The 22,993-nt window shown below is 34.6% G+C and overlaps 1 protein-coding gene across 1 annotated transcript; it reads left to right on the top strand.

Annotated features, from left to right (window-relative positions):
• The first annotated feature begins 292 nt into the window (after nucleotides 1-292).
• Nucleotides 293-9,806, top strand: LOC131940799 (cap-specific mRNA (nucleoside-2'-O-)-methyltransferase 1). The gene is made up of 22 exons (XM_059299618.1): nucleotides 293-411; nucleotides 925-1,163; nucleotides 1,436-1,594; nucleotides 1,721-1,813; nucleotides 1,974-2,045; nucleotides 2,338-2,432; nucleotides 2,717-2,789; nucleotides 3,289-3,481; nucleotides 4,214-4,332; nucleotides 4,490-4,586; nucleotides 4,782-4,914; nucleotides 5,227-5,412; nucleotides 5,505-5,561; nucleotides 5,697-5,754; nucleotides 6,082-6,150; nucleotides 6,454-6,588; nucleotides 6,711-6,833; nucleotides 7,122-7,213; nucleotides 7,564-7,680; nucleotides 8,088-8,197; nucleotides 8,389-8,497; nucleotides 9,061-9,806. The coding sequence occupies exons 1-22, from the start codon at nucleotides 396-398 to the stop codon at nucleotides 9,194-9,196; spliced, it is 2,481 nt and encodes an 826-aa protein (XP_059155601.1). The 5' UTR covers nucleotides 293-395; the 3' UTR covers nucleotides 9,197-9,806.
• The last annotated feature ends 13,187 nt before the right edge of the window (nucleotides 9,807-22,993 follow it).

The following is a 22,993-nucleotide window of genomic DNA, read 5'->3' as shown; positions in this document are numbered from 1 at the left end:
GAATATTTGCTATGGGCTGAAATGCAGGCCAAAGAGACATTATTTCGAAACGAATTTTTTTTTAAATCATAGTATGCCATACCACAATTTAACGTATTTTAAACCGACAGAGGGTGGGGATGGCGCATTCTCTTCAGACAATTTTCTAATCCTACCCCATATTGCTATTACTACGACCAGTATTAAAATATCTATTTTAACACTAAATGTAAAACTAAAAAGGGAATTTCCCAAAATTTCCAAAAACACCGATTTTCGATTTTACCTTTTCAGAGAAAACCTTCGACCAAAATAGAGTCTAGTTACTAGTATTTAGATCTAATACTTTTAATAGACAATAGATCTACATCTAAATAAGATCTAGAATTTTACTAGATCTAGATTTCTATTTGAAAATGTCAACCTTAACAGGTAGTCTACTTCTACTTTTAGAAAATTTTAATTTAAATCTAGATCTAGATCTTAGCTAGACTAGAGGTCTAGATTTTTGAATGAATCTTCTACTTCTTATTATTATAAGTTATTAGAGTCTAGATCTACAATCTAGCAGCTAATCTAGCTGCGTGTTTTAGCAGCTAGATCTAGATTCTAGTCTAGATCTAGATTTCATTCTAGCTAGAGTGTAGCTAGATACTTATTAGAGATCTATATACTATATATGATGTTCTATGTAGCCTTTCTTAGTTAGGTCAGTTTTGTAGGGTAAAACCTCAAGTTGAGCTTATTTAATTTATATTGAAACATAATTGTCAATAATTGAAACACAAAAGTTAGGAAAACACTATTAGTAGTACTATCCCATTATATGCAGAGGTCACTAAAATAGATATTAGCCTGTTCGAATGCTTGTGTGTAATATAGTATGTGATTAATATGTATGATCATTGTGTTTATTAAACATTACAAACTTATTGTTTTAATTAGATTCTGAGGATGAAGCAGACCAACGACCATCGTTTGCCAAGGTTCAAACAAAAACAGTAGCACCACCTTTCTCAAATACCCAAGGAAAAAAATTATCCACTTTAAAGAGGCCATTTGCAAAAATATCATCAGATGGTGATGCAGGGCAAAAAGCAAGTTTTGCTCTCAGCCCAACAAAGTTTGTTAAGAAAAGGGATGACACCCAAGTTGAAATGTCAGAAGCAGCTAAAAAAATGATGGTAAATTCACTGTGTAGTATGTATTTTAAAGTGAACTTACATTAAAAGAATATAATTTAATTAGGAAATTTAATGTAGTATCATATCGTATTCAAGTTAAAAAGTTAATTTGTCTTTGTTGCTTTCAATGTAAATTTCAAAATTATGTTTCAAGTTGAACTTAAACAATAACAGTGACATTCACAAGTACTTGTATAAAAATTGTAGTGGTTTAATATATTTTTAATGTCTTTATAATGACTACCCATTGTTACCCTTTATTTCGTATCTAGGCTAAAATGGGTCATAAGGAAGGTGAAGGGCTTGGTAAACATGGACAAGGTAGAACACAGATTGTGGAGGCATCCAACCAAAGGGGACGGCGTGGTCTTGGTATGGTTGTCCCTGGCCTTGAGCCTGCAGATGTAGATTGGGACTTCAGCAAGGAGGAAGTGAGACCCACTATTTTACTTTCTAGATAGATACAACTATTGTTCTAAACTATTCTTAATTGTTAATTCAAGTTCATAAAATAATTTGCATTTAAATAAAATGTCTTTTTGTTCTTATTTTTGCAGATTATTATTGATGAAGTGATAGAATGGATTCCACCATATACTGGACAAATGCCCACATTAGAGGAAATGATGCAGTGGAAGGTTGTAGGTCCAGTAAGTTTTTTCATATTTGCTAAGAATAACACTTTTCTATTCTACTCTATTATTCACCTGTTGTTGTTTTTTTTTAAACATTATATTGAATTAGTTCATTTTATTTTCATGTATTAGTTAGTCAATAAAAACATGGATTAACAGGGATTAACTTTTTCAGAAAAAGAGAGAGATAGATGATGAAACAAATTTCTGCTCAGAAGAAAGTCTGATGTTAGTTTTAAATGGAAAGGTAACTAACTACATTTACTAATTAAAAACAAAACAAAAAAATCAAAGAAACTTAATTTGTATACATTCTTTACTATGAGAGTACGTTAGCTAATATGGTCTACAACTTGATTTAGTCATAAAAAAACACATCAGACTGTTTTAAATAAAAATGGAAATTTATATATGGAAAAAATTTGAAGACTTAGTTGGTTGTATAGATTTATTAGATACAACGTACATAATGTGAAATCTACTATTCTATGAGTGAAATACCTTAAAATGACACTTAGGCCTAACTGTTTCTTGCTTAGAGTGTGTTTGATGTGCTGGAACCAGAAGAAATGAGAAGAGCTAGAACAAGATCTAACCCTTATGAGACTATTCGAGGGGCTTTCTTTTTAAACAGGTCAATTCAAGGGTTTTTTTAAACTTTGTTTTTAATGATAAGTATTCTAGATACAAACTTGTGTAAGGAATTTTTGTTTTCCTTGTAGGATAGAATTGCAGTTTGTTGGTTGTAGTATACTGTTGTCATTTATCAAATGTAATAAATAAACAATAGGTTAAGTTCATGTAAATAATTTAAAAGCAATTTCAAATAGTATTACTATTCATATAATGTCACAAAACCTAATAACTTGGATTAAATTAATGCTTATTTAGATACAAACATTATTGTTTTTTTTTCAGAGCTGCTATGAAAATGGCAAATATGGATGCTACTTTGGGCTTCATGTTCACAGATCCAAAATCAGCCAAAGGGGTTTGTATTTCATGCATCCTATATCCCTATGACACTCTTAAGATTATTTAGTAAACATCTTGACATAAACATTAATTATCTTTTCTTTCTGTCCCCCCCCCCCCCCCCCCCTCCTATAAATGGAAATACTTAATTCAGAATGTGCACCTTTGTGTAACTTGTATTTAAACCAATTTGTCCTTTTTAGCTTATTTTGACTTACTTTCCCTTATTTCAATCTGATTGATTAGTTTTATATGGAAAGCATAACTAAGTTCCTTCATGTTCAGTATAAATCCAGGTGTAGAAAAAAAAGGAGACATATTTTCATATATTTATTTTATAAAATAGTTTTTTGTTTATTTATGTGATTGTTAATATTAAAGATAAGTCTCTATTTAAAGGATAATATGAATCTTCCATTGTAATTTAACCATTTAATGTTATAAATTTTTAAAACTAACATCAGGATAAAGTAGTCAATCACTGTTTGTTAAAGAATGTTTTTAATTTATTTCAGGAACCTCTTGTTGAGCCCAATGAACTGCTTTACTTTGTTGATATATGCGCTGGTCCAGGAGGGTTCAGTGAGTATGTTCTGTGGAGGAGGAAAGGGGAGTCCAAAGGGTTTGGAATGACCCTGAAAGGTGCCAATGACTTTAAGCTGGAGGATTTTTTTGCTGGCCCTCCTGAAATGTTTGAACCTCATTATGGTTAGTTCACGTTTCTCGTTCAATTGGTGGAGGTAAATGTTCTTGTTAGAAGAAAGAGCTTTTAAATTTGCTTTGTTTAAATAAGTGAGATCTATGTTAATATCATTCATATGGACTTATTGTAATATTTGGTTAACCAGTGTATTCTTAAAAATAGCTTGATTATTTCTCTTTTATTTTGTATACAAACTTATCACTATTAAGAAAGTAAATAATAATAAAATATAACAAAGTGACTAGTCGGAAGAAGCTTTTGCCTCCTAGCCTAGGCTGGCCGGCAGAAGATGCAAAAAATGCAATGACCTTAAAAAGGATAAAAATGGGCTGAAATTACCCTTAAGTGCTGTGCAATGGGCTCTACCCTAAATAGCTGTGCAATGGGCTCATGTTACTCTTTTAGCCTTATTCTTCTCACAAAACTAACTGTAATGTGTGGTTGAGCAGTTGCACTTTAGTTGGATTGTCAGGCGGATAGAATCTAGATGTAAATCCCATTAGGACAACTCATAGACCTGAACAACAAACATTTAGATGACAAGAAAAACCAGGTCACTGTAGCGCTGTTTGGTAAATATACGCATCTTCTTCCGGCTAGAATTGGCCAAAATATAATGGATACCATAAATTGTTTTAGATGCTGTATAACCGTATCTTTATAAAATTAAATGTAATTTTTTGCTCACACTTAAATTAAATAATTGGAATAATTTAACATTATCATCTATCATCTAGGTGTGGGAGGCAAAGATGGGGATGGAGACATCTTTAGACCTGACAATCAAGCAGAGTTTGCTAAATTTGTCCTGGCAAATACTGATGGCAAAGGTGTACACTTTGTTATGGCAGATGGAGTAGGTCAACTTTTAAAATACTTATTTCTTAACCAAGATGTTACAAGTTGACAACCATTTGTTTTTAACTTCATGTATTATTTAATAAATCAAATATAAATTCTAGATGAATATTGAAAGCTTCTGATGTTGAATTCTTGAAAAAAAATATTTCTAGGGCTTCTCTGTAGAAGGACAGGAAAACATCCAGGAAATTCTATCAAAGCAGCTATACTTGTGCCAATTTCTGGTGGCCCTTATGGTTCTCAGACCTGGTAAATATTAAATATTTTATTTTTAACAAAGCTGATGCGTGTGTAACTCTTATAACCAAGCATAGTGGAGAGAATTCTTATATTTGATGCTTACTGTAAAGCAGACCTTTTAGTATAAACATTTATTGTTAAAAAGGTAAAAATTTAAAATGTATCAACTAACTTTGATTCAAATATCTTTGTTAATATTTTTAGGGGGACATTTTGTGTGTAAATTGTTTGACCTATTCACCCCGTTCAGTGTTGGTCTGGTTTATCTTATGAACATGATATTTGAACAAGTTTCCATATGTAAACCAGTTACCAGTCGACCAGCTAATTCTGAAAGGTAATTCTGTCTATAACACAATTCATACACTATTTATAAATTTTTACACACTTATATTACTTATATACTGGCTAGAACTCGCCATTGGGGAGGTTTTTTTTTTAAAAATGGTGCTTAGCTCCACCAAAATTTGTGTTTAGAAGAAACCACATTGTATGCGACAAATTCCAAGTGCTATAACCACTATGAAGCGTAATAAATTATAGATGCAATTGAACATTTACACAAAGTTAATTTCACAATGCGATGTACATAAGTTAAATGTTTGAGGTCTGTATATTTTTTATGCATTTTATTCCTTATGTGTTCTAGGTACATTGTGTGTAAGAACATGAAGTCAAACAAAGAAACCGTACAGAACTACTTCCATACTATCAATGTTGACCTATGTCATTATATGTCAGCGTTGTCCACAGAAGATATCCTACACATTGTCCCACTCAATACCCTTATTAATGACGAGCTTTTTTTCACATACATGGTCAACTCCAATGAAGAGTAAGTCCATTTTCACCCCAGTTTTAATTCTTTGTCTATCTTCTAACTATATCAAAATTAAAATTTTATTCATTTATTTATTATGTTCTCAGGTTAGCTAAACTTCAAGCCATAAATTTGAAAAAAATTGAAGTTTTTACCAAAAACAGGTACCTCGATCAATTTTTTCTATTTTGACTAGTTTTTGATAAGTATATTACTTATATTTTATTATATTTGGTAATTTTTTTATATAAAAATCTCTAAAAACTAAACCCACTCTAAAAATTAAAATTGTGTTTTAGCAATCTTTATGAGAGTAGGCAAGCCTCTGTCAGAAAGGATTGTTTAGCAAAATGGAAGGTAAGGATAAGGAACATAGATCTAGATGCTCCATTACTTTACCTATAAAAAAGGTGCACTGGTTAAGGCTCTGCAGGTTAATTTTAGTGAGTTTGCAGCAAATGTTTCTAAGCAAAGCAGTGTTAAAAGTTATTTTAAATGTGAGAAATAATAAGCACACATTTCCAATATCATACTGATTTTGGATTTTTTTGTTTGATTATATACTTGTATGTTTGATAACCTATATTATATAGTTTCTAAGTATATAGATAAAATGGATCGTTACTTTACTATTATTGTTAAGGATGTGTGTTACAACAATATATGGCTATTTTATTATTTCAGATACCAGATGAGGTGAGAGCTGCCCCTGGTCGACCTGAACCTGAAAAAATGTTCAACACATTAATAAAAGTAAGTCATTTTAATCATATTTTACAGGCTAAATAATAAATTAGGGCAAAAATTGTTGTGTAATTTTTAGGTTTTGTTTTGGGACTAAAAGGTATATGTGAAAATAATTTTTTAGGATTTTAAAAATTTCTATGAAAACAAATTTATTTTTATATGCTGGAATTGTCATTTTACTTAACATTATATTCAAAGAACACACACATATATATATATATATATATATATATATATATATATATATATATATATATATATATATATATATAGCAAAAATTTACTGTTTGTTTTCAAATAATTCTGCAGGATGGTTACAGTGATGTATTTGGGGCAACTGGTGATCGCTTGACCCCGGACAAACTCCACAGTATCAAAAGTTTGTACAGTTACAGCTGTATTGTGCGGGGGGAGGGCTCAAGCTTTTACCTGCTTGGTTGTGGGGTGAGTAATAGACTTAAGGCAGAGTTGTGTCTATTGACTAACTAGAGATCACAGATTAAAAACTTGTGTTTAATGCTGTATGAAGCAATGTTTATTGAGTTGTTTCCCTTACACTTACCCAGAGGTCCAATTGCTACAAGTGGGATGGCAAAAACAAAGGCAAATGGCAGAAACTGGACTTTAGAGTGGAGCTGCCAAGTAAAACTTTACTGGAGGTGCAATCTGTTACTGAACTCAGAGGGGAGGTAAAAATTACATTAGCCATTACATTCATAGAAACAGATGACTTTGTTTTTATAAAATGTTTTGGAGAATTACTTAGTGTGAGACAATCTAATGGTTTTGTTATTTAAAATTCACGTATAACACTCAAGCAAGAAAAAAATCACATAAAAATGTTCCAGCTTTTTGCCATGATGACAGTTTTATTCAAATCAAGCTAAGCGATTTTATTATGAACTTAATCTTGTTAGTTGTTAGCATTTTAGTGTATCAGCTTTTAAGTTTGTTAAATTTGTTCTTCTTGTTTTAAGGGTAAAGGTCAGAAAAGACAAACATCAATCCATGTTTTAGATGCATTTTTCTTGTGTGGGGAAGATGTTTGCAGCATGTCCTTTGAAAAAAGGTAATGCTTTTACATCAACAAAATAGTAACACTGTTTTATTGTGAGCCACATAAATGACAATAGATGTAATAGATTTGTTTTTTTAAAAACCCGGCCAAAGTTTAACAAAAATCAAGCATTCTGTTTATTTTCAATCCAGTATTTCCTGCTAGTGTGTAGGGCTTTTGACATTTGTATGCAGCGCATTAGTTTATCTGGTCGCAACTTTTGCAAAAATTATTCAACATTCAGCAGTGTTTTCCTTATAACTTCATGCCCCCCTCACTAGACATTAGAATTTCTGACATTTAGAGCACAACTCAAGAACTTGCTTTTTGAACTTGGGTGCTCTCACATATTTTTTATCTAGGCAGGAGAAACTGAGCAAGTTTATAAAAGCACTGAGGAAAACAACACGATCAGATCTTCATCAGATACACAAGCTGGACATTTTCCCTCTCCATAAAGCTGATGTGATATTTGACAAGTAGGGCTATATGTGGTTTTTCAATGTCAATTTATTTAAATTGTTTTCTCATACAGGGTTTTTTGTGTTTATTAAAAAAAAAACTATATTTCAAAAGGGAAAAAAATTTCTTCTCAATAATTTATTTTAATTTATTTTATATATTACCAACAAACATGGGTGCTAAATCCAGGCTCTCAGTAATATGCCTGAAATAGACTGACAATGTACGAAATAAATTGTATTTTGTACTTTGCCATAGCCTAGAGTTCTAGCAAAAGCCTGGAATTTTCAGTTAGCAGGTAATATATAGAATGTATATTTCTCTGTAGCTTTATATTCCAGTTTTGATAATAATTAAGTCAGGTAAAGTATGTTAAGAATGATTTAATCAATGACCAGCACTAAGTCTAAGTCTGTGTTGCCAGATTGGCCATGCGGCAGGTAAAAGGAGCAAACAAACCAAGACTGTGTTACTGTGCCGAGTCTGGAAATTTTTTTCTTCCTTCAGGTCTAAGCATAATAAGAACAGTTAAAGGTCAGTAATAAGATATTGCTATCTTCAAACATGCTTTTTGATCAAAGATTTCATTACAACAGGCTGCGAGATAGAAGTTTAGTATATATTATCATTATTGTTTGTGACATGGTTCTCTGTATTTATTAGTGAAGCAAATAATTGTGTGATTTTACAGTATTGTTGTTATGGTTGTTCTTGTATCTTATCAGAACCCTGGAACAGGTGTCAGAGCAAGTCTACTGGCCACGCCTACTGGTACAACTTAAGCACTGGCAAATCTTTGTATGAGTGTCCTCCTGAGTCCATAGCCACTGTTAGGTAAGTCATGGACTGTGTTTTAAATTCTAGTGTATCATACATTAGAGGGAATTATCCGCAGTATAGAAGGTATTCTCAGATCTATAAACTATAAATTAAGTTTTGGATTTGCATTAAAAAAAATTTAAAACTTTAAAACAATTGTTGTGCAGCTCATAATTATTTTCAAAGGCATCTATAACGAAGCTGCTAATTAGTGTGGGAGTGGAAGAGGGAGTCCTTGAGGGTGTCACCAACAAATGAGTGAGGGGAGCAGGAGGTTAAAGTTGTGGTTTAGGTGGAGGTGTTGTATGCTTCTGCAACAGTTGCCATTGAGTCTGAACTTTGTTCTCCTTTCTGACCACACACCTGGCTGCAGTGTCTTTTCCTCAGTTTCGTTAAGTTCTGCCTGAAACTAGGATGTGTCACACATCCCATCTCATAAAAATTAAAAGTGTGTTTAGCATACAACAGAGATTCTATTACTTGATAAACATTTTAAAAGATTCAAAAATTTAAACTGCTATTGATTGTAACACTTGTTTGGTTGCTGTGAAATCCATCTTTTAAAAAAATTATTTCAGAGATTGTAAACTGTCTGTTCTCTTATGGGACTGGGAAGAAGGGGTCAAAGTTCACAAAGACCAAGAGAAAGAATACCCTGGCCTTGTCAGCAAGTCCCAGTTTCTAGAGCACATAGAAAAGATCAAACTTTTGTAAAAACTCTATTGGAACTAAAGTGAAGGCAGCCAATTTTTGTTTCATTTTTTTGCAAATTTATTTGTAAACAAGGTTCTCTGCTCTGTAAAGGCATTTAGCAGATAAGATCTGAAAATAGTCTTGGTAATTATTTTTAAAAATATGGCCCATACTTTTTTAAAAATTCTTTTAATATTTATTAAGAAATGTAGTACTGAAGAATTCATAAATATTGGGAATGCTGTAAAGATAGCTTTTCATAAAATAATGTTTGGAAAACCATGAAACAGATATGTTGTAAGAAACTCTTGATAATACTGTGTAGAGTTACATAGATTTACATTAGATTTGATACCGAATTACTAACTCTAGTGGCAGTTATTGATTGTAACTTATTGGCTGTACTAGTTTTTTATTTTGAATTCCAGCCATCTTTTTAAACACATCTTGTATTCGGATGAACTTATTGTATACTAGTTGTTTTTTTTGTTTATAATAGAAACTTACGATGTATCTTTTATTAATGATAGAATTTTTATTATTCACCTGTCTTTGTATAAATTGATCTGGAATACTTGTGAGAATGATTTGTTGCTGTTTGGTTCTGTACAATAAAATTGTTGACAACCCAGCTATGTTCTTCACTAATTTTTTTTTTTAAGACATGGATTTAGTACAAGTTTTTAAATTCTGGATTTACACATTTTGCCTGCAATGGATTAGATATTTTATTTTTTTAATTAATTTTTTAGAACTGATTTATTGATTCAAATAAAAAGTATGAAAAACTGCTGAAACATCAAAGTAACTAACAAGTTATTGACAGTTTCAGGGGACAGACCCTTTGTTGACTTGTAAACATTTTGTTCGTCACAATCCTGGGAGGCCAAATAAGACTGACGATTGTGCAGCTCAGCTGATTTATGTTTTTATTAGCTTTTATTTAGTTCACACTGCTAGTTATTTTGTTTATTTTTGGGATGTGACAAATCTTGTAAATCAACTTTGACCCACTTCTAATGCTCCACTTTTGTTCAAACTATCCAGATACGTTCATATCCTGTAATATTCATGAATATCCATTTTTTAAATCTAATTTGACATTAGGTTACTCAATAAAATCTAATTTAAAGATGACGGTAATCAGTAAATGAAAGAGGAGATAACAAGATTAATAGTGATTGGTCAATCAGCTAGCCATCAGTGGTGAACTGTTTGATCATGGTTGGCTGTTTTTTTTGCCTGGTCGGGTTTTAACGCAAATATTTTTAGTCGTAGGCCAACTTTGCAATAACCTTTATAATACGTTTTTTTATTCTTTAATGCGCTGAAAAACTATATATATTAGCAATCAAAGCATTTATTAAAGAACCAAGTTTATTTTCTTATTTGCACTACTTTTAAAAACATAATTTTAAAGGTGTTTTTTTTTAATGCAATGTTATTTTCTTATTTTCATTTATTTCAAAGCCTATTATTTTAAAGGTTTTTATATTTGTTTTATTCAAATTTACCTCTAGTAATTAATTACAGTATCTAGTTATATGACTGTGCTGTTGCAGTCTGAAAACTTATTTTCTTATGTTGGCTACAGAGCTATTTACAAAATTAGACAAGTTTAGCCGATTACCTCCCTTACCTCACATTTCTTAAATCAACAAGATAGCTGTGTGTGAGTTTGTGGTCCAATCTTGTAGTTCAGATTTGACCTGTAACTTCCGAATTTTCAGTAAGCGTATCTTAAATTACATAGTTACATAGGTCTTGTCCTGGAAATCTCGCTCTCCTGCTTAGCCCTGACTACTCTACGGGATAATGTCCGTACTTCAACTGTTTTTATTTACTTTCTTGTTAACGGAGTATAGCGAGAGTATTGAAATCGTGTAATAATCGAAATAGAGATTTTCAAAAATCTCGACATTTTACACCTTCCTGAATCGGAAAAAAAACCACCTTATTTTGCAATCTTATCTGTGGGTGTATAAACTATTGAGTGCAACGCGATAATCTGAGTGCTGTTTAATTGTGTTGACTCAATTTAATTTATAAGTGTTAGATCATATTCTTTGTTTTCTATTAACTTCTGAGCCGTTACACGTCACCGGAAGTGGTACTTACTCTATTTTAGCTTTTGCAAAAACTGATAGCATGACTATTGTTTCAGTAAAGTGATAAGACAAAATTTAAAATATCAGTTATAGATCTTAAGCTTATGTTTCTCTCTAGTTTTAAGCGATTTCCGATAACAGGAAGTTGTACTTTATTACCGTTTTCGCAAAAAAAAAACCCTCCAGAATATGTGTTTTATCTTAACTAAAATTGGTGTCTCAAAAAAACGAGCGAATTTGTCGCAAACTTCCATAACATATCTATAGCAATCCCAACTCTTTGCCAAACATACCCCAACATGGCCCTAAGAGGAAGTACATGAGGAAATATAGAATAGAAAAAAGCGGCTTTAGAGTTTCCCACGCTGCCACTTGGTAATTATACTATTTGTGTAAAGCTATTAGTTTATATCATATTTTTACAAAAAAAAATCTGATTAAAAACAGTTTTGTAATTAAAGCTGTTCAGTTTTGTTTTCCCTATTTGTTTTTTTTTATATTTAAATTAATTGTTTAGAATAATTATTCCCGAAAATATTAAATGGCAATTATCAGAAGTCTTAAGTAAGCGCATACTATTTTTATACGTAGTTTTGCTAGTAAACAACGATTTATTTTCGTATTGATTTGGGTAAATATTAATTTAAGAAACGTGATACATTTATTATTTTATTAGGCTTGCGGGTGTTTCACAATATGTTTGGTGATTTACACGAAAAACCTATCGTAAATTCTGCCTTCAAACTCTAAACAGTTGAACAGACATGCGCAGGTATTGCTGAAACAATGCAAACATCTCCAGTTGGCTCGGCGCATAACATAACCAGTAAAAATTCAGGTACCTGAAACTCGATATCCCGTATTGATTCCTGGGGGGGGGGGGGGGGGGGGGGGACGGGACGACGACTCTGCCAGCCATAGTTGTGCCTCCAAGTACGCCCCAGAAGCTGTCCGGGCCCGTGTACAATGCCACTGCAGTTCCTGCTCAGGTGTGTTGTGTTGACTGGCCCTGACGACAGTGATGTCGCGAGAACAGAGCGCGAGTTCTACGTTCACTTCATCTCAGTCTGTTTCCTCATGTCATTAAATCAATCGTTCGTCGTGCAATTTTTTTCTATATTTTAATTTATAACGTTAGAACGAAAACAATTGTTTATTTATACATGATAAAGACCCAGCCGGAGAGGTCGGACCGTCAACTGATACGAATGGGAATATAACCTGATAGTCAAATGAAAACATTGGGAATAATAATTAAAAAACAGACTTGAGAAGGTAAATCAACGTTACAATAAAATTAGAAGAGGATGAGCTTATACAGAAATACATATGGAGCTTTAACCGTTATTGTATACCAGAGGCGTAGCGACCCTTCCCGGCGCCCGGGGACAAACTTTCAATTTGGCGCCCCATCGGGAGCAAATTTTGATTTCCACCCCCTCAAACTTTCAATTTGCAACCCCCTCAAACTTTTCATTTGCACCCCCCCCCCCTCAAACTTTCAATTTGCACCCCCCACCGCTCAAACTTTCTATTTGCACCCCCCCTCAAACTATAATTTGTTTTTCCGACCCATTTTGGCGCCACCTAAGGTCGGCGCCCGGGGACATGTACCCCCCCCCCCCACGCTACGCCTCTGTTGTATACAACACTATACCAGTGGCGGAACTAGAAAAAATGGGCCACCCCGCAAAATTTTTTTTTGGGCCCCCCATATATGTATATATATATATATATATATATATATATATATATATATATATATATATATATATATATATATATATATATATATATAATATATATATATATATATATAATCTGTATCTAAACAGAGTAATTAAGTCTACTTCATTGCAATATATAACCATTCTGAGAGAACAAACTAGACACATTTTTTCTTTGTTCTTACACCTTTCATTTTTAACTGGTCAAAAATATATAAAGACGTAAGCTTAATTCGTGAATGGTTTCTCGCGTTATGTTTATTTTTTTCATTTTTGGCTTTTATAATATCAATTTTGAAAACATTGATTTTTATATCTGTACCATTGTTTAGTACGTCTTATTTAAATAACAATTCAGAGAATCAATTGCTTTTTACTATACATAGTACAAAACTATGTAAATGAGATTCGTGGGCATCCCTATTTTAAAGAAGGGCAGTAAGTCATGGAAGTTGTGTGAATGTTTGCCTACCTTTCAGACTATAGCCCTTGGAGATTTTAAAATATTTTTCTACGCAACAATCTCTGCTATAGTAGACCTGTTTTTTTTTTTTTTTTTTTTTTTTTACAAAACCACTTTTAAGATGCATGGAAAACATAATTTTTGAAAAAAACATTCATTGTTTTTTGGTCGGAAATGGGCCCCTAAACGTCCTGGGCCCCCCCGCACTGCGGGGTCTGGCGGTATGGTAGTTCCGCCCCTGCACTATACATGGTTATAGCATATGATTGCTAACTCAAAAGATCCCGGGTTCGAACCATGTGGCGCATGAAGCTCGGGAATCGAGCGAAGGTATTCAGTAGATAAAAGAGTGACCGAGTCTTTTCTATATAGTTATTTAAATAGTGCATTATGATATATTTAAAGAAAATAACTGGTTTTCTACTTTTTAGTGCATCTTTATATAAAAAAAGCTTGTTATTAAAACGTTCTTAATAATTTATTTTTCAATACTTAAAATGTTTTTAGAATTACATACCGAATAAACGCCAACATGTGTATAATACCGCGGAAAAAATAGTACTATATATAAGAAACTTTAATCAATTCTTAAAAATTAAGTAAGCATCCAATTAAGTCAAACTTGTTGGATCTAGACTCACGGACCAAGTTTGAAATAAATAGGTCTGTTAGAAGTGGTCGAAGTTTGCTTCCCCCGTTTTGACTCATAAGACAGAAGCCAAAAAGAACGAGAAAGCAAGTTAAATAAAAAGCTTTTTTTCTATATTTTAATTTATAACGTTAGAACGAAAACAATTGTTTATTTATACATGATAAAGACCCAGCCGGAGAGGTCGGACCGTCAACTGATACGAATGGGAATATAACCTGATAGTCAAATGAAAACATTGGGAATAATAATTAAAAAACAGACTTGAGAAGGTAAATCAACGTTACAATAAAATTAGAAGAGGATGAGCTTATACAGAAATACATATGGAGCTTTAACCGTTATTGTATACCAGAGGCGTAGCGACCCTTCCCGGCGCCCGGGGACAAACTTTCAATTTGGCGCCCCATCGGGAGCAAATTTTGATTTCCACCCCCTCAAACTTTCAATTTGCAACCCCCTCAAACTTTTCATTTGCACCCCCCCCCCCCCCTCAAACTTTCAATTTGCACCCCCACCCCTCAAACTTTCTATTTGCACCCCCCCTCAAACTATAATTTGTTTTTCCAACCCATTTTGGCGCCACCTAAGGTCGGCGCCCGGGGACATGTACCACCCCCCCCCCCCCACGCTACGCCTCTGTTGTATACAACACTATACATGGTTATAGCATATGATTGCTAACTCAAAAGATCCCGGGTTCGAACCATGTGGCGCATGAAGCTCGGGAATCGAGCGAAGGTATTCAGTAGATAAAAGAGTGACCGAGTCTTTTCTCTATAGTTATTTAAATAGTGCATTATGATATATTTTAAGAAAATAATTGGTTTTCTACTTTTTAGTGCAGCTTTATAAAAAAAAGCTTGTTATTAAAACGTTCTTTATAATTTATTTTTCAATACTTAAAATGTTTTTAGAATTACATACCGAATAAACGCCAACATGTGTATAATACCGCGGAAAAAATAGTACTATATATAAGAAACTTTAATCAATTCTTAAAAATTAAGTAAGCATCCAATTAAGTCAAACTTGTTGGATCTAGACTCACGGACCAAGTTTGAAATAAATAGGTCTGTTAGAAGTGGTCGAAGTTTGCTTCCCCCGTTTTGACTCATAAGACAAAAGCCAAAAAGAACGAGAAAGCAAGTTAAATAAAAAGCTTATAAAAATAATGCATAAAGATAGATAATGTGTAACTAAATAAAACTAAACTCCGGGTCCAAACAGTCCTCCCTGGCCATAATTTTATGGATAAGCTTCTGGACAAAACCTAAGCGAACTCAAATAACCGTCTCCGTGTTACCTCAATACTCAATTGCTTTATTCCTTGCCCTAACCAGGGAAATAACTCTAATTGAAAACATGTTGGGATAACACTCTGTAATTTTCATTGATAATTAATTATCAAAACATAAACTTAAAATAAACCGGGAGTGATCTCCCCTAAACTTTCTCGAATATTCTTGTATAAAATAACAGGGGATGGGAACTCGGGCTATAGACATGATTTTTAATCCATTTTAAATACTTAAAGTTTTAAAAATAGAATAAAATCTCGTAGACAAATTAATTGCACACCAAGTGAACGCCAAATAAAAAAGCGCATAATAGTGCGCAATATTATTATTACTTTTAAAATTTACATTAGTTTTTTGAGAAATCGGAAGTAGCGTAAAATACTACTTCCAGTCAACGGAAATGACTCAAAATTTAATAGAAGGTAGAGAATTAGATCTTTTACTTACGTATGAAATTTCATTTATCTATCTGAAATAGTACTCAAGTTATAGGCTTTTGAAAAATTCAAAGTAGGAAAAGTACCACTTCCGGTTATCGGAAATCGCTCAAAAGTTGATACGGATCTACGATTTTGATTAAATACTTATATATGAAATTTCATCAACCTAGCTGTAACGGTACTCAAGTTATCGTGTTTACACACGGACAGACAGACAGACACACAGACAGACACACAGACATACGGACAAGATTGCAAAATTATGTTTTTCCGTATCAGTGAGGTGTGAAACGTCGAGATTTGTAAAAATCTCGATTTTTTTTTTTTTTTGCACGATTACAAGACTTTCTCTATACTTCGTATATACGAGAAAGTAAAAATATCAAAACAAGAATTTAAAAAAAAATATGAACATAAAATTAATTGCAAATTGAATTATTAAAAGACTAAAATTGAAAAGTAAAAAACAAAATAAACTATTCGCGTTTTATAAATATTTATTTGTATATTATTTAGACATATGTTTGAAATGGCTTAAAACTTAAACGGACAGAAAATTACTGAAAACAAATACCTTAATTAACTAATTAACTGGCTTGTTTAATTAAATTGTTAACCTCATCCGGTTTTTTTAAAAAAATCCACAACTCTCTCAGGTAACTCGGAAGCTAAATGATCCCTTTAGCCAGGAGTATTATCAGATTATCCCGTGCGTTAACTTACGTATAATTAACCCACCTCCCGAATTGATAGAACAATACCTGACGTTGTAAATTATGTATTTCGGTATTTAGCCTAACAAAGAACCAGTTCGCAGAAGCTCTGTACTTCTGCTGTGCCTCGTTCTGAAGAAAGAAAGTGGCCGTTAATCTTGTATCAGCTTCCTTAATATTATGAAAATTGAGGAAAGTAGGCAGGGTGGGGGACGGGGGACGGAGGAAGAAGCGACAATGCAAACAATGAGGCAAGAAGAAAGGAGGTATCTCCTCTTTCCTCCCTGCCCCCTCAAGTGAGTTGGCCCGGGCAAGGTATCGCATGTTCAACGCTGGTGACGCCACCTGACGCCATTGTTATGCCAACTATCGTCGCTAAGATAACTGGTCTCCATGACAACGATAAGCCGCGATTGTGGCTATGTTATTATCATATTAACTGCTGACGTATGGTCACTGTCACCAAACGAGTCATTACCGCCGTGTCACCTAAAGAGTCATTAAATCTGTGTCAGTGATTTGAAAGGGGGCGGGGCAAAGATGCAGGAGATGGATGGGGGGTTGAGGAGGGATGACCGTACGCTAACGTCTGGACCTGTGTACTCACCCCAAGGCAGGTTAGCGTGGGGCAGAGTACTCAGGCAGCGTACTGGGAGCCGTGTAATTAATGAGAGCCTAGGTAGTTTACTGAGAGCCAAGTGGGAGCCAGGTAGTTTCCTGAGAACCAAGTGGGAGCCAGGTAGTTTACTGAGAGACGAGTCGGAGCCAGGTAGTTTATTGAGAACCAAGTGAGAGTCAGGTAGTTTCCTGAGAGCCAAGTGGGAGCCAGGTAGTTTCCTGAGAGCCAAGTGGGAGCCAGGTAGTTTACTGAGAGACGAGTCGGAGCCAGGTAGTTTCCTGAGAGCCAAGTGGGAGCCAGGTAGTTTCCTGAGAGCCAAGTGGGAGCCAGGTAGTTTCCTGAGAGCCAAGTGGGAGCCAGGTAGTTTCCTGAGAGCCAAGTGGAAGCCAGGTAGTTTACTGAGAGCCAAGTGGGAGCCAGGTAGTTTCCTGAGAGACGAGTCGGAGCCAGGTAGTTTACTGAGAGCCTGGTAGTTTACTGAGAGCCATGTAGATTTACAAAGAGTTAAGTATTAAAAACTACTGAGAGAAAGTAAGTTTGAATTACAATTGCAACAAGTTCGTATGCTCTAGTACTGAGCCAGAGAACTGAACTCTAGACTCTAGACTGTTTGGCTTCTACTCCAGACGCCAGCGCTCTATATACTTGACAACCATCTTCTCTATTTTCTACAACTACCCTCTAAACTTTATACAAACATGCACTTGCTTGGCATTTTTCTTTTCTTTTTTTTTTTGTGTACAAATATGATATGTTATGACTGTTTCTTTTGACGAACGGGGTAATATATCAAGCGCAGACCAAGCCTGATGCTGTTATCTTAGAACGATGTTTTCAATCTTTACAAAGTTATCCTACTTGTTTGACAACAAATGTTTTTTTTTTTTGTTTTTTTTTTACAAAAAGCTCCAAATCTAATAAATCATATAAAATATGTTATAATGCCCGGAAAAACAACAACAAAAGAACGGTTCCGTCCATTAAAAACAGCTCTAGACGCCGGCCGTGCTCTGCTCACGTTACTCCCCTAATCCCTGTTATTTTGGGGCAACAAGCCACTAACTTCACTCGACACCGTAAACCAGCAATCAGGGGGAGCTACTCCCGTTCACCAACACCTGGGTCAGGCTAGCAGACGGACAACGGCATAGAGTTAGAGACATGGAGATGATGGATTAGGCTAAGACTATGCGTCATCTTCATTTTCTCGATTATCTATGTAACACGTATACTTTGTTAAAGTATAAGTAAATCTGACTTGATCTAAATGTAATCGATTTCTATCATGTTGTACCAAATATGTTTTAGTTTTTATTTCAATGTTTATGCTGTTGAAAAATGTAACACCTAAGAAGAGAAACGACCAAGGCTAGTTATAAAATAGTTTTTGAGTTAGGGGTTGGGGAGAAGGGGTGTAGATACATACTGTCACACTCTAGGGCAGGGGTCTCCAAACTACGGCCCGCGGGCCGGATGCGGCCCGCGAAGTCCTCTCATCCGGCCCGCGGAGATCTTTTTGTCCAAGAAAAAATCGTTTGTTGGCGATGGCTGAGGAACTTTGTCCAGAAAAATCAAAGACATGCCTGGAAGAAACTGGCCCCCGAACTGAAAATTGATTGTTAATGCGGCCCTCGGACTGAAAAGTTTGGAGACCCCTGCTCTAGGGTGTAGGGGGGGTCGGACTTTGGCGAAGATTTGTGACAAGGCGGCGGGCGATGTTTAAAAAAGTGTGAAGCTTTGTTACATTATAATAATTTTAGTGTTATAAAGTACAACTGGGTTGTGAGTAAGCGGAAAGGGCGGAGAGTTTTAGTTGCTTCAATGAATGTGCGCCTAAAAAAAGTGCAACATGCTGAGTTTCAGTTGTTTCTAAACTAAATGTGTATTTTGACTCAGTTAACAAACACTTTTTTTTATCTCACCGTAGAAATTACAGGCTTTATTATACTTGTCATATGCTGTTTTTGTCATTATCTATTCACTGACGTCTCGGATTGTGTAGGCACTGTCATTTGACATTAGATATGTGTTGTCATTTTGATTTTTTTAGTTGTTGTTAGTTGGCACTAAATATGTGCTACGTTTGGCATTTTTTGTGGTGATTATATTGGCCTTTTTACTTTCTCGTATATACGTAGTATAGAGAAAGTATTGTAATCGTGCAAAAAAAAAAAATCGAGATTTTTACAAATCTCGACGTTTTACACCTCACTGATACGGAAAAACATAATTTTGCAATCTTGTCCGTATGTCTGTGTGTGTGTGTGTGTCTGTGTGTGTGTCTGTCCGTGTGTAAACACGATAACTTGAGTACCGTTACAGCTAGGTTGATGAAATTTCATATATAAGTATTTTATCAAAATCGTAGATCCGTATCAACTTTTGAGCGATTTCCGATAACCGGAAGTGGTACTTTTCCTACTTTGAATTTTTTAAAAGCCTATAACTTGAGTACTATTTCAGATAGATAAATGAAATTTCACATGTAAGTAAAAGATCTAATTCTCTACCTTCTGTTAAATTTTGAGTAATTTCCGTTGACTGGAAGTAGTAATTTACGCTACTTCCGATTTCTCAAAAAACTAATGTAAATTTTAAAAGTACTAATAATATTGCGCACTATTATGCGCTTTTTTTATTTGCGTTCACTTGGTGTGCAATTAATTTGTCTACGAGATTTTATTCTATTTTTAAAACTTTAAGTATTTAAAATGGATTAAAAATCATGTCTATAGCCCGAGTTTCCATCCCCTGTTATTTTATATAAGAATATTCGAGAAAGTTTAGGGGAGATCACTCCCGGTTTATTTACATGCTGTCATTTGTCATTTATTTGTGGATTATATCTGCCATTTTTACTTTCTCGTATATACGAAGTATAGAGAAAGTCTTGTAATCGTGCAAAAAAAAAATCGAGATTTTTGCAAATCTCGACGTTTTGCATCTCACTGATACGGAAAAACATAATTTTGCAATCTTGTCCGTATGTCTGTGTGTCTGTGTGTGTGTGTGTCTGTGTGTGTGTGTCCGTGTGTAAACACGATAACTTGAGTACCGTTACAGCTAGGTTGATGAAATTTCATATATAAGTATTTTATCAAAATCGTAGATCCGTATCAACTTTTGAGCGATTTCCGACAACCGGAAGTGGTACTTTTTCTACTTTGAATTTTTCAAAAGCCTATAACTTGAGTACTATTTCAGATAGATAAATTAAATTTCACATGTAAGTAAAAGATCTAATTCTCTACCTTCTGTTAAATTTTGAGTAATTTCCGTTGACCGGAAGTAGTAATTTACGCTACTTCCGATTTCTCAAAAAACTAATGTAAATTTTTAAAGTACTAATAATATTGCGCACTATTATGCGCTTTTTTATTCGCGTTCACTTGGTGTGCAATTAATTTGTCTACGAGATTTTATTCTATTTTTAAAACTTTAAGTATTTAAAATGGATTAAAAATCATGTCTAGAAGTCTATAGCCCGAGTTCCCATCCCCTGTTATTTTATATAAGAATATTCGAGAAAGTTTAGGGGAGATCACTCCCGGTTTATTTACATGCTGCGATCTGATATTCATTAGTTGCTTTCTCCAGTCATCGTAGAGTAATAATCCTATATGTTGTAGCCTATTTTAAATAGGAATATGGAATATGGGCCTATGTATTATATTAAAATTGTATTTTAGAAGCTATTTATATAACGAAATATTATATGTTTTATACTAAACTTTTGTTCTAGAAGCTGTTATTTAAAGAAATAATTGTTTTATATTTTATTTATAATTTAGAAGCAGTCGTGTGGTGGTGTAGACCAGTGGCGGATTAAGGGGGGTGCTGAAAGGGCTGCAGCTAGGGGCCCCCGATTTTTAGGGGCCCCAAATTTACCACCTAATTGTGACTAGTACAGGCATAAAAAAAAAAAAAACCCATCTATATTGGTCAGAAAACAATAGGGTATCACATTACGTTTTTTTCCCAAATTTACATACCAGGTACAAGGGAATGGAGGCGGAGGGAGGGGAGGGCTTACTTAATCGACCCATCGCCATCCACCTCAGGTAAAACAATCTCCAGGCGACCGTAGTTCTCTTCCCTGCACATAACAACTAGGTGTGACACTAATGTCTTCCTATAAAATACAGTATTGTTCAAGTTCAGATGGGGAGGGAGGGGGGGGGGGGGTAACTCAGTAGGCCTAACATCAACCGTGGCCTCAGTAGTAACGATAAACAATGGCGAACTTTGACCTTTAAGGTTTTTTTCCAATGTAATTAAACTGTGAACTCTGTCCGACCCGTTAGGGTAATGGAAACTGGAACCTCTTTTGTTGGGCTTGGCATATCACCCCCCCCCCCCACTTCCGGCATGTCCCCAAACTATATCTTCCTCCCCGAAATCATATTCGGAATTACATTTGCTGAGTCAGTCATTCTTTTGGATTTATTCGCACGGAGTCTACTCAAGAGTTCAAAATTGTTATTAATTTCCAACCCTCCACCATTATCCAAGCTTCATACTTTTCAGATAGACAAAGTAATCCTAAAGGCTCGTTCATCAGGCCTATATGTCAAAAAATTGTTTTATTACATATTTTATTACTTTATATATATATATATATATATATATATATATATATATATATATATATATATATATATATATATATATATATATATAGTTTAGGGGGCCCCGGAAAAAGTTTCAGCCAGGGGCCCCGCAGAAGCTTAATCCGCCCCTGGTGTAGACCTACAACTACATGTGTGCGCGCGCTATGTTGTCTGGAAATGCTCGCCCTTTAAAATGAAATGTGTTTCCTACTATAAGCAGAAAATAGCCGATAAAACTCAAAAATTTTAAAAGTCGTTTTTGCAAATTCTCCCTCCGTTTCGGTTCCCCAGCATGCCCTGCGTGTTGTTTACGACAACCTGTCACGCCCTGCAGCCACCGCCATTTCCCTTTCTTCTCCGATTAGGGGGAATAATGCACCGTCTTCCCCTTTCACACCTCCAGGAAAATCAGCCTGTTCTTAACCCTGCATGTCCTAATTAACGGTGATTTGTCCAAGACTAACAACCGGCTGGACGCCAGCAGCCTCCTGCATCGTCTTAGCGACACTGGTCATTTTCTTCCCGCCATTGTCCAGCCGCTGACCAGTTCCACTAATCATGCCTTAACCACAACAATAAACCATCCCTGAGGATCAGGTGCCGTCAAGGGGAAGTCACTATCATCAGTTTTTTTGTTCATCGCCCTTAATTAATGCCCTTGTCGTTTAGCCCCATTTCCGCCTTTTAGTTGAAGTATCGCGCCCGAAAAGAAAAAAAATTCTATTAATATTTAGTTAAAAAGTTGAAAGACTATTTTTAAGACTATTTGAACAGTTGATTATTGCGTTAACCCCACGGTAGGGAAGGAAACCCGAACCCATAATGCCGATATCTCGCTGAAATGTGAATTCGTCATTAACGACAGGGAGGAAAAACAGTCTGGCGACGTAATTAAGATTCATTAGCGCATTTCTCGGTTTGTGATGCAAGGGACAAAACAGAGTTCGATGGTCTATCACTATCATTAGACACACTGAATCCAATACAATAATTTAAATTTGACTATTAGGCTGCTTACCACAGTTCTATTTATACGTTTCTTATTGCTATTAATGGAGCTAAGGCCGATGCGACGCTGTATTTGGCCGGGGAATGTTTTTAAAATATGTACAGGCCATCTTGGCCATGAGAAATTAATAAGAAAATCCATACACTCGGGACATGCTTTTCTTCCTCATAGTAAATATA

Source organism: Physella acuta, unplaced genomic scaffold (genome assembly GCF_028476545.2).
Source record: "Physella acuta isolate Inbredline_101_S28 unplaced genomic scaffold, ASM2847654v3 ptg000331l, whole genome shotgun sequence".
Classification (NCBI taxonomy): Eukaryota; Metazoa; Mollusca; class Gastropoda; family Physidae; genus Physella; species Physella acuta.
This window is presented reverse-complemented; position numbering and strand designations above follow the sequence as displayed.